Source organism: Nothobranchius furzeri, chromosome 13 (genome assembly GCF_043380555.1).
Source record: "Nothobranchius furzeri strain GRZ-AD chromosome 13, NfurGRZ-RIMD1, whole genome shotgun sequence".
Lineage (NCBI taxonomy): Eukaryota > Metazoa > Chordata > Actinopteri > Cyprinodontiformes > Nothobranchiidae > Nothobranchius > Nothobranchius furzeri.
Genome location: NC_091753.1, coordinates 29,964,321 through 29,978,777, shown reverse-complemented (window position 1 = coordinate 29,978,777; position 14,457 = coordinate 29,964,321). Strand labels below are relative to the sequence as shown.

General features: G+C 42.2%; 1 protein-coding gene across 3 annotated transcripts in view; it reads left to right on the top strand.

Annotated features, from left to right (window-relative positions):
- Positions 1-14,457, top strand: part of veph1 (ventricular zone expressed PH domain-containing 1) — a 125,057-nt gene that overhangs the window by 8,989 nt on the left and 101,611 nt on the right. For 2 of the 3 annotated variants that reach the window (XM_015951820.3, XM_070543477.1), the window contains exons 2-3: positions 13,074-13,521; positions 13,682-13,900. In XM_015951820.3, coding sequence (XP_015807306.3) covers positions 13,384-13,521; positions 13,682-13,900 — 357 coding nt within the window. In that variant the 5' untranslated portion in view covers positions 13,074-13,383. Of the gene's footprint in view, positions 1-2,280; positions 3,220-13,073; positions 13,522-13,681; positions 13,901-14,457 lie in introns of those variants that run through there. The other variant, XM_015951821.3, reaches the window with a different exon arrangement.

Genomic DNA, 14,457 nt, shown 5'->3' with positions numbered 1-14,457 from the left:
GTAGAGCCGAAGAGAACCAACATCTTCTGAGCATGTCTCCTCAGGTTTGGAAAGTTCTCCTCCTTAAGAGAAGAGTAGAAATCCAGCAGAGATCCTGAATCTCTGCTTTCAAGTCCCAAACCCTCTTCAGCACTTTCCCCAGGCTGAGCCAGCTGACAGCTGTGTGGAGTCCTCCAAAAGAGCCACAAACTGTCTGTGATCCATCGCCCGCGCCCTGATGAAGTTTATTATTTTAGTAACAACATCAGTAACATGGTTGATTTTTAGCACTGACTTGCACAACACATGTTGGTGTATAATTCAATGCAAAAACACCTATTTTTGATCTGCATCGATTTCTGTCACTTTATCTTGCATGCGTTTCAAAAGTCCGACATTTTTCCATGTAAAGCCGGACGTACACTGTGCAACTTTTTCACTCGCAGCACTCAGCTTCAGCTCAAACTGTACGACTTCCTCGCAGAGCAGATCTCACGAGTCGTGTGCTCACACTGTACGACCCAGTTCTCGGATGCGACCTGACTGCTCACACTGTACGTCTGGTAGCAACACGTCGGCCCTAAAAATGTGCTAAAAATAGCAGTTTTTACTCAACACGTCAGAGTTTTTTGTCTTGTTTTGCCTGTTGTCCTTCGGGAGTGCTGCTGGAGGACACACAGGGATTTATGGGGGTTGGATGAGGAAAACGAAATAAAGAAAGTAAATCTGTGTTTTGTGATCAGTTTAATTTGACATGAACACGACAAACACGCTTTCTTGACAATCTTTGTGAGTAAAAAAAACGTGTAGAAACAAAAACGAACAGCGTGTGTTATTAGGGAAATAGCGAGCGACCGGCGTTGATGCAGGATTGCGCGCGCATGCGCCGTGAGCGGTTCTGATACTTTTTGGGTCGCAGCTGCTCACAGCGCCGCTTCAACAGTGCGATACCCTCACGAGGGACGAGCGAAATATTAAACACACCAGAAGTCCCTGCGACCTCACGACTGCTGATCGGTAGCTGGTCACGTGGTGTTAATCGCCTCTCGTAACCCCCTGTACACTACACGACCGCTCGGCGCAAAACTCGCCCCGATGTCGTGGATTCTCGCACGACTGGAAAATCGGCTCAAAAAAGTGAAAAAGTCGCACAGTGTACGCCCGGCTTAAGATTTGGACAACCGTCTGTTGTGACACCTGACAGTCTCTCCCATTTCAATCCCAGAGTGTCCGTGCACGCATTTACCTCTGTAAAAAGATCACTCCCTGTCGTTGTCCCTTTCATCCACCGCATTGCTGCCCGCTCCTCTGTGAGCTTGAAGTCCGTTATCCCCGGACAAATACGAGCAGCTGGGCTGTGTCGCGGACATCACAGCTCCCGTCTAATGAGAAAAAGTCAAAACTTGCCACTTCACGTTGCAGCTGAAGCTCCAGGTTCCCCGCAATGTCCTCGATCCTCCTGGTCACGGTTCGCCTGGACAGCGGGATTTGCTCAAATGCGCCTTTTTTTTTCAGGGCATATTAGTGCGGCAGAGTCCACCATGCACTCTTTGACAAACTCTCCCTCCGAAAACGGCTTGCTGTTTTTAGCTATTTTGTGGGATATCACAAAGCTGGTCCTGGCTGCTGCATCCCTGGATGTGTGAAGCTTAGTAAAACAGCCTTGCTGCTTTTGCAACTTTGCAAGCAAAGCTTCGGATGTCCGTGCCCTCTCAGCTCTCAGCATCAGACAAGTTCTTGTATTTTTCCGAGTGTTTCTTGTCGTAATGCCGACTCAAATTGTAGTCCTTAAACACGGCAATCTCCTCCCCGCAAACCAAACACACGGCTTTACCTCCGACTTCAGTAAAAAAAATACTTAGCAGTCCAATTTTTGTTGAAAATCCTGCATTCGGCATCTTTCTTTTTTTTTTTTTTTTTTTTTTTTTTTGCATGAGCGGACATTTCTCAGGCTACAATCACCATGTCAACCGCGGGCACTTGTTGCTATACGTATTGCGTCATTGTGCACGTAAAAAACAACTTCAAAATAAAAGCAATGCAGCCTTAGCCCATGCATGAGGTAAAATGAGAAAATACATTTATTTTGTAATTTCCAATTAACCTTACGCGGGCCGGTCAAAGTCAACCAAAGGGCCGGATGTGGCCCGCGGGCCGTAAAATGCCCAGGTCTGCTCTAGGCAGACTGTCAAGGAGCTTGTTACTAGGACTGTGATTGCTGAGGAACATCCCCAATGGCTGCAGGAATTGTTACCCTCTTAGTTGGTGGTGGGGTAGCCATTGGTTTTCATGAGCTCATACAGGTCCTTCTTCTGGCATCCCATCTGGGAATGATGCATCGTAGCGCCTTGGTTTGCTTCTTCCGGAGCTCAAACTTTGCCTGTAAAATGTCCAAGGACTTCCCAAAAAGCCCCTCAGTAGACACTGGTTCGTCCAAATACACGGCCCTGTCTCTGTCCAAGACGTTTGAGAGGGTTAGCCACAGATGTCTTTGGGCTGCCACCTTTGATGCCATTACCCTCCCCAATGAAAGTGCTGCACAGCTGGATGTCTGGGGAATGTAGTCTGCTTCTACTCGAATCTCGTTCAGGAGAGGGGTCAGGGGCCTATCAGGTGGCACATGGTTGCCCAGTTCTGACCGGCACATGGCTTGGTATGTCTGTAGCATGGGAGCTGAACTCAGGTGGTCGCCAAGCATGATAGATTTTTTCTAGCTGGGATGCTGAGAATCTGTATTGCTTAGACGGCAAGGCTGTAGAGCCACTCAAACCCAGGTTGTGTGATGGTGCCAGCCACGCTGCCAGAGATGCTTCCATTGAGGGGAGACCAACCATTACAGCCTTCTCGGTGCCCTTGAGGTCTACATACTGAGCAAAAACAGGCACAGTAGTGTGTGTGGACAGCGACTTGTTCCAGGAGGACCTTAGTTCTGTCACAAAAGTCCGAGAGCATGGGCAGTTGGTTGAGCCAGCGGAGGAGAGGGCCACTCCACGTCTAGTTTCTCAGCAGCACGGCAGCAGAGAGGGATAAAGGAGAGGTTGTTCTGGCTTACCAGAGAGGCAGTGGTGACGGTTAGAGACGCACACTGAGCCGCCAAGAAATGATCATCTCCTGACATGCTCTGGTCATCTGTGTGGATGTCCAGAATGTTGTTCTCATCTGCAGGACTCATTTGCAGAAGGGCTGAGGATTCTGGGGGAGTGAAAAGCTGACGGTGACTGGGAGAAGATAAGTGGGCAGGTAAGAGAAACTTCGTTAAACCTGAGAAATAAACAGAGATTAACAGGTGAGGGAAGAAAACATAGAAAGGACTAGGGAGACAGAGGACACAGGACAAGACAGAGGAGGAGTAGAAGGGTTCGACTGACCCACAGAAGAAGAGGGCGTGGAGCTTTTGCCCACCAGTAGTGACGAGGTGGCACTTATGGAACAGCTGCAGCGGGGATGGATGATTTAATTTTGTTCACTGGAGAGGAGGATGTAGAGGCTGTGATCCGGCCCAAAAGGGGTGATGAGGAGGCACCAGTCAGAATAGCTGCAAAGGTGAGGTTGGTAGCGAATTCAGCCTGACTAGCGGGAAGGATGCGGAGGATTTGATATGAGCCACTAGGAGTGAGGAGGTGGTGTCGACTGGATCACCAGCTGCTGTAGAGATGGCTGATTCTGCTCAACTCATCAAGGTGAGGGAGCCAGAATGGATTGCTGAAACATGGAACTGAGGATTTTACTTTCTGTGGGTTGAAAAAAACATTTGGAGGATACAGATTTTTTACGGTGATGTTTTGAGTTTGATAATCCCTCCTCTACTTGTAAACACATAGCAGAGTTTTTGTCAAACCGAACATCCTCCCCCTTCCATGTAGAAACAAAAACTAGGGTCCACACCACCTCTTGTTAGAAAAACATCCATCCACACCTGACCACATTCATAGGCATGCCAACTTGTAGGCAGCAGTGGTTTCCTAATAGCTGTCCTTAAAATCGTTCATCACCTGTGGTCCTCTTCATAGAGCAGTGATGGAGCTTGTAGAGTGCTAAACCCCTGTTATTTATGTCCTCAAGCAAACTAAATATTTGCAAATGTTCACTTTGGTCAGAGGTTTTTGATAGAATCGTTTTTGATGCTGTGGATGTCAGGCCAGATCATAGAAAAGCATCTGGGTTTTGTGAGATACCCTGCTATGTGTGTGGACAAGGCTTAGAGGAGGTCCTTTCCAGAGTTTAGTTAGACTGTTTTACCTCCTACAAATACACATGAATATTTGCCACGAAAACAGATCAAAGAAAGAAAAAACGCTCCAACTAAATATACACTTCTGTTGTTGAAGCATTGAGAAATCTGTGGAATGCAGTTTTTCTCTTGATTCCATTTTCACTCGTTCACTCAGCTCTTTTCAAAAGTTTGTGTGTGCGATGTCTTGCGGGCTGAGTAGGTGCACATTACACAGAGAGATGGGGCCCACTGAGCAGAGAAACAGGAGGAGGGGGGAGGTGGGTGACGAAAGGAGGGAGGGGAGGTCTGTCTTCCAGGTCATACAAAAGAGTCAGTGTTTTCTCTCAAAGTGGGCTCAGCAAAGATGGCGGTGGACGCAAGAAAGTGAGAGGCCCTTTGGTCACTTTGTCCTCACGTAGCCTGTAATGCTGTCGTTGCTTGCACCCCCCATTGATCCTCACCCATCGGCCCACACAGCGCTTCTGCAGATTGTCTACGGTACAGCTGCAGCTCACTGGATAGAGCAATAACAAATGACAAGTATGCTGTACATAGTGAAAAATACACCTGTAACTGTGATAGCTGTGCGTACACAGTGACGTGAAAAGAGCTACCGCTCTTCATGAGACATAAAAGGAAGTTGTCAAAGTAAAGGGAGACTCTTAAGTTCAGGCTGAACCATTAATGTAGAGAACAGTCACGGCTCGGCGTGAAGTAGATTGGAGAGACGGTTGTGAAATAAATGTCCAGGAAATACATTTAAGCACATGAAATGTCTTCTGAAATGATGGAAAGTGCGTGTGTGTGTGTGTGCATGCATGCGAGTGTGTGTGTGTGTGTTTGTGCGTGCATGGTGCATGTTTAAAGACTACATTCCTAAGCCTGCTGAGGCGTAGCTTGGTGATTAATAGTAACTCGCTGATTGTTGAAGAACTGAAATTCCTCAAGCCCAGACACACACACACACACACACACACACACACACACACACACACACACACACACACACACACACACACACACACACACACACACACACGCACGCACACACACACACACACACTAGTAATAAGCAACTCAGGTGTTCAGTGACGTATTGAGAACAGTGTAAATGCAGCTCGTGGATACACAGCTGCTCTTTTTGCTGGTAACAGAGGTGTTCACATGTGTGCTGGTGAACATGCAAGTGAAATAATGGCATCGCAGTATAGACCAGCTGTCTGTAGCTTACATCAGGAATTCAGGACATTGTAACACTATCCCATCTCTGGCTTTTTGTGACCCAGGTTCTCTAGTCTGCAGTCTTTCTGTCAGTCTAAAAGAGTCTGCGTGACTCTCATTTCCACTCCTATCCTTGAACGGTAATACATCTTATTTCGTAATATTTTCTATGCTATCATCTGTTTTATTCACAGTATTAAAGGGGTATTTTTTAAATTTGTGACAAATTTATAACCTTAAATGTAGTGATGCACCGATAGGAAATTCTGGGCCGATTCCGATATTAATATCACTGTTATGGTCGAAAACCGATACCTACAGATTGCTTGAAATGGTAACACAAACAAAAACAAGATGGAAAAAAATATTGGTTGTTAATATCGGCCTGTTTTTCAAAATTTTTTTTGAATCAGACCAATTCCGAGATGTTAAAAAATGACTAACATCATATATATTAATATCGGTATTGGCAAAAAAAAAAAAAATATAAAAGTACAGATTTGTCATTTCAGTTTGCCAAAAACTTATAACTTTCTGACTTTTTCTGTGACAGCCAGCTTTTGAGTTTGAATTGTTTTAATACAGTTAGAATCTTCCCCAAATTATACTGGAGTCTGCCTAGAAAATTCTTCATTTTTTTATTACTGTATGATTTCACGGCGTTTTAAGGATTTTTAGTATCGTTGAATCTTATTTCTTTAGATTAAAATGAAGAAGATACTGTTAGTATGCTTTTGTTGTTCCTATACTGGAAGAAAGGTGAATTAAAAAATCTAAAAGGTCAGTGAACAAAAGGTTTATAATGTTGAAGCTTAGAATAAAAACATAACAAATGTCACTTTCTGTAAAAAATGTATTTTTTTGTGACACAATGACAAAAAAAATCCAGTTGTACACAGTCTATTTCTGTTCATGAAAGATAAATCTGTGTGCATATGTGTGTGTTTTACAGATAAACCTCTTCATCTCCTCTGTGTTTACGGTTGTTTTGTTGCTTTGGTCCCTTGCCTCTGGCTTGTACCAGTAGGAACCTCATGCTTTTTGCAAAACATTAAATGATTTTCAGCATACCAAACTTTACAGAAAACATAAAAGCCCTAAAAAACTGCACATAAAATATAATAAGAAACAATATTCACTCATCACTTAGAGCAGTAGTTCCCAAACTTTTCAGCCTGACCAACAAATGTTCCTTCGTATTTTTACGTTATTTAGAAATTTTCATTACTTGGAAAGTTTTTATTTATATATAAATATATAAATCTCTTTTTAAATTTTATATTTTACTTTTTTTTTCCGATTATGTGGCACACTTGACTTCCATACATAACGCATCAGCATCTGCCCCTTTTTACGGCATTTCTTTCACATTGTCGTTACATCTGTCACGTTAGCAGTGTTTGTACCATCATTTCTACATCCATCACGTCCCAGAAAAGGTTAAACCAACATCAATCCCAACGTTTGGAGCTTGTAAACTCCACACACCTCTCGTGCAGCACCAGCTGTCTGATGCTGCAGCAGCGCCAATCTTCCCGGCTGGATGAGTGAATTTCTTCATCAGAGTCAATATTCTGCTTCATAATCAGAGTCAGTCATTACCAGACAAAGTGATCAGTCAACAAAGACCAGACCTGCCGGCAATTAAACGTTTTATCTAATATTTGCTCTCTTCATGTTGCGCGCATCTCCTCCTCTCCCCGACTGGGAGCCTCTAGGCGGGAGGCAGTTTTCAAACTCTAAAAACTCCAAAACTTTGCTCATTCTGAAGGTTCCACATCTCCACTATCTTCTGGTGTAAAGTAGTAACTTCATGAGGGATCATATTTGTAGATGAGACTTGTTAAAGTCAGCAATGAGGCTTTGGCGCTTATAACGATTAAGTCCCAACACTGACAACAACGTACTGAAACTAGAATCAACGTGCATAAACAGACAGATCGGTCCCGCCTACTTACACTGTTGGTCTTTTTTAAATACGCAGTAATCATTGCTTGCCTTTTTCGCTTCATCCTGCGTCCTAGCAGCAACCACTTTGGCGCCTCTGGAGTCGGTGTTTGTTTACGACATGCTGCATTCAATGTAATTGGAAAAAGGAGCTTCAAACGCTTAACCTCCGATTTTGTTTTCTTTCTGGCCTTAGTTGGAGGGGACGGATCGGGGTCGATCTGAGTCTGGGGGGGACAGATACCCCCCGTCCCCCACCCTATCTGCGCGCCTGAAGGTACCCCCTTAACACTTTGCCAGTCCATCACAGGGCAACACACACACACACACACACACACACACACACACACACACACACACACACACACACACACACACACACACACACACACACACACGCACACACACACACAAATCAAATGGCAGACACAAACAATGGTAATAGAATTCTTTGTGATGTTTTCGAAAGTGTTTTCAACATCACCTTCAACCAATCGCGTCGTTCCCATTCAAGATAAAAAAAAAAAAAGACTTATAAATGCAATGTTAAAAACCCTGCCGGAACCATTATCTGGAGCGCACAGCGATGTCAGGGAAGTTTACTCAGACACCACTTTCCAATGTTTTATCAATCTACCGACATCTAATCTTTTTGTTTTTAGCCGCAATTGTTGCTTCATCGGAGAGCGAATGGGAGGAAATTCCTCTTTCTCAGTTAGAACGCACGCCGCCACCCCCACCCCCACCGTCCCCATAAGATGCGTTCAGTCAGCTGGACAGAGCTTTGAATAAACTCTGTAAGTGAGTTTTTATACGTAATTTAATAACGTCCCTTTCAGCTGAGAAATATTTTATTTCCCAGAAGGGCAGGAAGGGAGCGCACACTATCAGGACCACCCATCACAGCAATACGCAGCAAGTCAAGACTTTATCCCACACACACATCGACACTGTGACGAGGGGGTGGCATCGCAGCCAGATCAGCATCCGGTGACCAACGATCAACACGCTGCGCTGCGCCGTCCCACCGCTGCTACACAGAGACCCGGTAAGTGATCAGAATAAAGTGTTTAATAAAGTTTTTATTAAAAGATGATGATTCGTTCATACTCTTTCTCTTTTTCTCCATCCAGAACAGCCGTCGATAACCAGCGACGAGGACTCCGCGCCACACCCTCCCCCCGCCGCCACACAGAGACCCGGTAAGTGATCAGAAATAAAGTGTTAAATAAAGTTTTTATTAAAAGATGATGATTCGCTCATACTCTCTCTATTTATCCATCCAGAATTACGTCGGAGGAGGAATTGCCGGCTCACTCATCTTCAAAGAACAAACTGAATGAAAATGGCGTATCTTCTTCTTCAAATCAGCTATGGCCTCGTCAACATCGTGGCAGATGTTGTCTTTGTGAGGATTAAAAGAGGACACTACATTAACCTGTGAGGATTAAAAGAGGACCGAGGATTTTTTTTTTCATTCATCAAGTTTATAGTAGGTTTTCTATCTTTGTATCATGAGCCATACGACTGAAAATGGTGATGTGCTACCGGACTGGTTCGATCTGAGTGGACTTTCAGAAATGGGTGAATTAGCTGCAAATGATGAGATTTTATATCGAATTCTAGCTTGCCAAACTCCTCCTGTTGTACAAACCACTTCAAACGAAGTCGAAGAAATTCTATTAAACTCGTCAGCGCCTTCTCCACAAGCAGGGGCGGTTCTAGACCAAATTTTCCAGGGGGGCCACAGTGGGGCCAGTATTTTTCATGGGGTCGCAAGAAAAAAAAAAAGGGAAAAAATAGGGCAATATCAAAATTCTTTTTTGTCTCCGCCATATGACTGATTTTGTGCCTGTGCACAATTTTACCAAAGGAAATTCCTAGTACTGTGAAACTACTCACTTTTTTGTTCTCTTCTTTTTTACATCTATCTTTACTATATTTTGGGGATCAAATTTATCAAAAAATTTCCTTTACTCTTTTCATCTATGATCTTTTACAGCTGTATTTTACTAAAATAAGATTCAAATAAATTCATAATAAAAAACAATGAACAAGTAAACTATTACAGCGAATGCAGTAATGGTTTACTTGTGAAAGTAAAACAGGCATGTTTTTATGGTACTCAGATAACAATTCTGAATGCTTCACCGCAACATGAGACTTGAGTAAAAAAATAATTCTAGTTGATTTTGATAGTTTGTGACTTTATTTGAAGATTACATGTACTGTACGTATGAAAAATAAACATCCATACAAATAAAATATGTGCACAATACAATTTCTTAGCGCAGTGCTTTTTGTAGTCCACACACACACACACACACACACACACACACACACACACACACACACACACACACACACACACACACACACACACACACACACACACAGAGCAGCATTATATAAAGCTGTAACAAAAGTACTTTGCATGTACTGAAAACCTCCCTCCTCTCTCAGTTGCTTTTTTCCAGTTCCCAAATCCACATAATGAGTGAAACACACTTCCTGCGCTACTTGGTGGGCTAAAATGTCTGCATGTATGACAATAAGTAGAGTCCATAGTAACAGAATATTCAACCCAAGGATGACTTCCATACCAGCTTGGCTGAAAGCTGCGTCTTCTGTCTCTTATTAATGTCACTGGAAATGTCCTCAAATGATGCTGAGTAGGTGGGTCATCCTTACACTTGCTGATATCTGAAAGAAAATAAATGTTAGCATGAGGATAAAAGTCATAATTAGTTAATTCAGAGTCTTATTTTATATATTTATTAAATATAAACAACAGAAATTTTGGTCCAGAGTCAGCATGCCTCAAATGCATTTTACACACAATATGAGCTGCAATCACAGAGGGGTTGTTCAGCACCCACAAACCTGACGATAGTGTTCACGGTGCACATGACAGAAGATGTCCCTCTTTTTGCTCCTCTCTCTCTTCCTCACAGCCTACATCTTCCTCCTCACTCTCAGGATGGACAGTCTCTGACCTCTCTTGTTCCTCTCCAACCAACTCCTCCTTCTCTCTTTCATCCTGCTTCTCAGCTCCCTCGTGACTTTCATCCTCTCTCTGTCTATGCTGTTCTTTATTAACAGCGGCAAAAAAGGACAAAATGTCCCTTTTTCTTTTCATGGTCGCTGATGCTTCCAGTAGGAGAGTAGGAGTAGGAGATTTATAACACACATGAAACGCCATCTGTCGGTCTACATACCCCAGGGAAAGCCTCTATTTAGATCCAGAATTTCGAGGTCCTCTTGGACCCTCCTTGGAACCGAAGCCGGTAGAAAAGCAGCGGTGCCGACCAAACTAGTCTTGGAATGCTTCCAGGCCATGACAGGTTATTGGCGTCAGCGAGACCCTGAAGGGGTCATGAGGTTCAGCTTTTATTCTGAAGGAACCGTTGTGGTCAGGTGTAACTTGCAACAGATTTATCCAGCTTGTCAAGGTTCTTTTGGCTGAAGAGGAAGTCCAGATGGCCTGTCCGAGACTTCTCTAGAACGCTTTGAACTAAAGAAAAGGTGGCGTGGGATAGTTTTTATAATTGTCATATTTTGGTTTACTGGCGAATTAGAATTTGACATGCAAAAGAGGGTTTATACAAACACCACAGAAAGCCACGCCTCCGTCAGAAACGAAGGCTCTGATTGGATTAGACAAAAGTAAATGTGTCGTGTGACTTTAGCATTACGTGTCATCAGTGTCTAGTGCAAATGTCCAAGATTATAATTACTTGTAAAATACTACTGATCACAGGATTATAATATCAAGTAATAACATTGTCATTTCACAGATTGATTGAACATTGGGCTCACATTATTATTGGTAATAACAAAGTTGTTTGATTATGTATTTATCAAAAGAGTTCTTCGTCTTCGTCTTGAGCTGTAAAAGTTGAAGCAGTTCAGATGAGCAGAGTGCATGAAAGACCTTGGCCACTATCTCATGTAGATTAGCCTGTGTCAGAGACTTTGTCTCTGCTCGAGCAGACGCAGCAGATCATGACCTTTAGGTCAAAAACAGGACATTCATGACGCTACAATGGTTACTTTTTCCGGCGTCAACATCCGACTGCTGAAAACCCACTTTGATGGGCTTGTGGCAGACACCTGGTTACTTTGGTGCTAGTCGTGACATCTGGGTAAGGCTGGCAGCTTTTTTTCAACCAGAAAAGCGCATTGTCATCTTTTTTGATAACAGGCTCCAGATAGAAGTCTGTTGTTTCACTCCTCTGCGGTTCCGACAGGACGTGCGTCTTTTGCTGTCATCTTTTGTTAGTTCAAATTACCTCATCAGTGTTTACTTGCTCTCTTTTTGCTTTGAACCAGAAATACTCACAAACTATAGAAGTTGTGTTGTTGTTAAGACATCAAGTCAGTTGCCATTTTTCTCCCAGCACGCCATCTCCGTGCTGTCACATGATGGCATCACGTTCATAAACTTTATAGTGTCTTTAAAGTTGGACAAAACTTTTTAAACTATTTAAGTAAAACTGAAAATTTCATGCTTCTGTTTTATTTGTTAAATTATTTTATTTATCTTTTTTTCTTTTTTTTTTAATCCTTGTCTCCTATGTGCACTGTTTTTGTCATGACGGTATTGGAACTGACCGTTGCTATTTTTAAACACCAGCTATACAGTAATACTACCCAAGCCGAGCTCCCAGTGACCCTAAACAGAATTTATTGGCACAGAAAATAGAGACAGTACAGTCTTCATGTCGTTTGAGGGCTGCACAATATTTCTATATTTATTATTATCATGATTTTTTTGTTACAAAGTCTTCCTATAAATTACAAATTCAAAATGCATGCAGCTAATGTATAAAAGTTCCAGTTTTCCCTAAACACATAAAGCTATCACATGGAAAGTGTTGTTGAAATCATGATGAGTGACAATAGTTTTTTTTAAATAATGTAATATCTCACATTTTCAAAGAAAATAAAGTAAAAGTAGGTAAACTTTTAATTATTTAGCCATTGTTGTCTTTGCTCTGGATTTGCATCTACTGTAAATGCCCTCTAGAGGAGGGTGGCTGCTGTTGGTGTATTTTTACCAATATTTGTTTCTTGTCAGCCTCACAGCAGTCCCATTCCAGACAATTGTGGAACATGTCAGGATGCTCTCCATCACACATGAGTAAAAAGTGCTGCCGCACCTGAATATTCAGTTTTCAGCTTTAGTCATTTCAGCCACACTAGCTGTGTTATTGTAAGATCAGAGCTCAGGTGAAGATTTAAGTATTGATGGTTATGTATGGTTAGAATAAGGGCTGAACAATTAATTGCATATGACAAAAGACTTCAATAAATGGGACACATTTCTTTCCTGCAAATACATTTTCACGGGTGATGCTAATACCTGTGCTCCTTCAAGGGATGTGCTCCTGGCTGCAAAACATTGCACCTTCGAATACAAAATTTAATCTTTACTTGTGAGGGTTTATGCAGACATATAAATGTGTTGATATATGTAGATAAATATGTAGAAACACAAACTTGTTTATATTCAGTACAAGTTACTTAGATTCGTTTTTTGCTTCCGTTAGTTGAAAAGTATGAGAAAAGTCCCTTGAGAAAATAATCGTGAAGCATGCACAGCTGTCTACACCGCAGCTGACACAAAGACTAGACTAACATCCACTAGCCTGTTATTCAGTGTGTGTTGAGATAGAACACTGAAGTTTTCTTTGCTTTCCATCTCTTACAGGACTCCGACCTCCAGAATACACCTCATCTCAATGGAAACAGGACTCAGAGACAGAAGAGTTTGGATCCAACTGGTCACTTCCAGGGTACCTGATCTCTGGATTCAAAGTGTCTAAAGATAGCCCTGAAATTGACCTTCTATTGTTTAGTGATTGAAACACAACAAATGTTTCAAACTATTTAAATGTTTTAAAACATAAAAGACATCTGGACCAAGATTTTCCTGGAGCATCATGTTTCACTGCTTCTCAAAAACTGGATCATAAACGCAGCATCAGCTGGTCTTGAAGGGCTCCTCCATCCGGGTCAGAATGCACCATCTGTTCAGCCAGGTGCTGGGTCAGAGGGATCTGTCCAGAGCAGGAGATCTGTTCTCCTTAGAGGACACAGAGATCGAGCACTGTCTCTCTCAAGCTCTGGACCAGATCAAGGACATCTCCTGCTCACCGGTGAGCGCAGATATTTAAAATGAACTAAACGGACACACAAAGACTTGATAATTATGCAAAACATTGTCTGGCACTGTTAATTTCTATGCTTTATTCATTTAATGTGCTTTGACTTTAGTTTGTCATTGAATATATTTTGCCTCCTGTTGCTGGATAACAGGACTATTTGACCAACGACAACGATCAGGCTGTGGTGGAGATCTGCATCACACGCATCACCACAGCCATCAGAGAGACCGGCTCCATTGAGCGGCACAGCAAGGCGCTGGTGGGCCTGTGGGAGTCGTGTCTGGAACACAACCTGACCCCTCAAGGGGAAAACACAGAAGACACACCACATGCAAAGATAGCCTCTGACATCACCAGCTGTATCCTGCAGGTGAAACACACACAAGATTCACTTAGTTGTGGTGTATTTGTTTGGCTCTAAGCATTTAAGGAGCGTCTCTCTCTCTCTCTCTCTCTCTCTCTCTCTCTCTCTCTCTCTCTCTCTCTCTCTCTCTCCATATATATATATACTCTAATTTCCCTCTGGGATTAATTAAGTATTTTTGAATTGAATTTGAATATATACAGTATATATATATATATATATATATATATATATATATATTTATATACATACATACACATACACACACACAGAAAGAGTGAGAGAGATGATGATAGATAGATGATAGATAGATAGATAGATAGATAGATAGATAGATAGATAGATAGATAGATAGATAGATAGATAGATAGATAGAAGATAGATAGATAGATAGCTAGATAGATAGATAGATAGATAGATAGATAGATAGATAGATAGATAGATAGATAGATAGATAGATAGATAGATAGATGATAGAAGATAGATAGATAGATAGATAGATAGATAGATAGATAGATGATAGAAGATAGATAGATAGATAGATAGATAGATAGATAGATAGC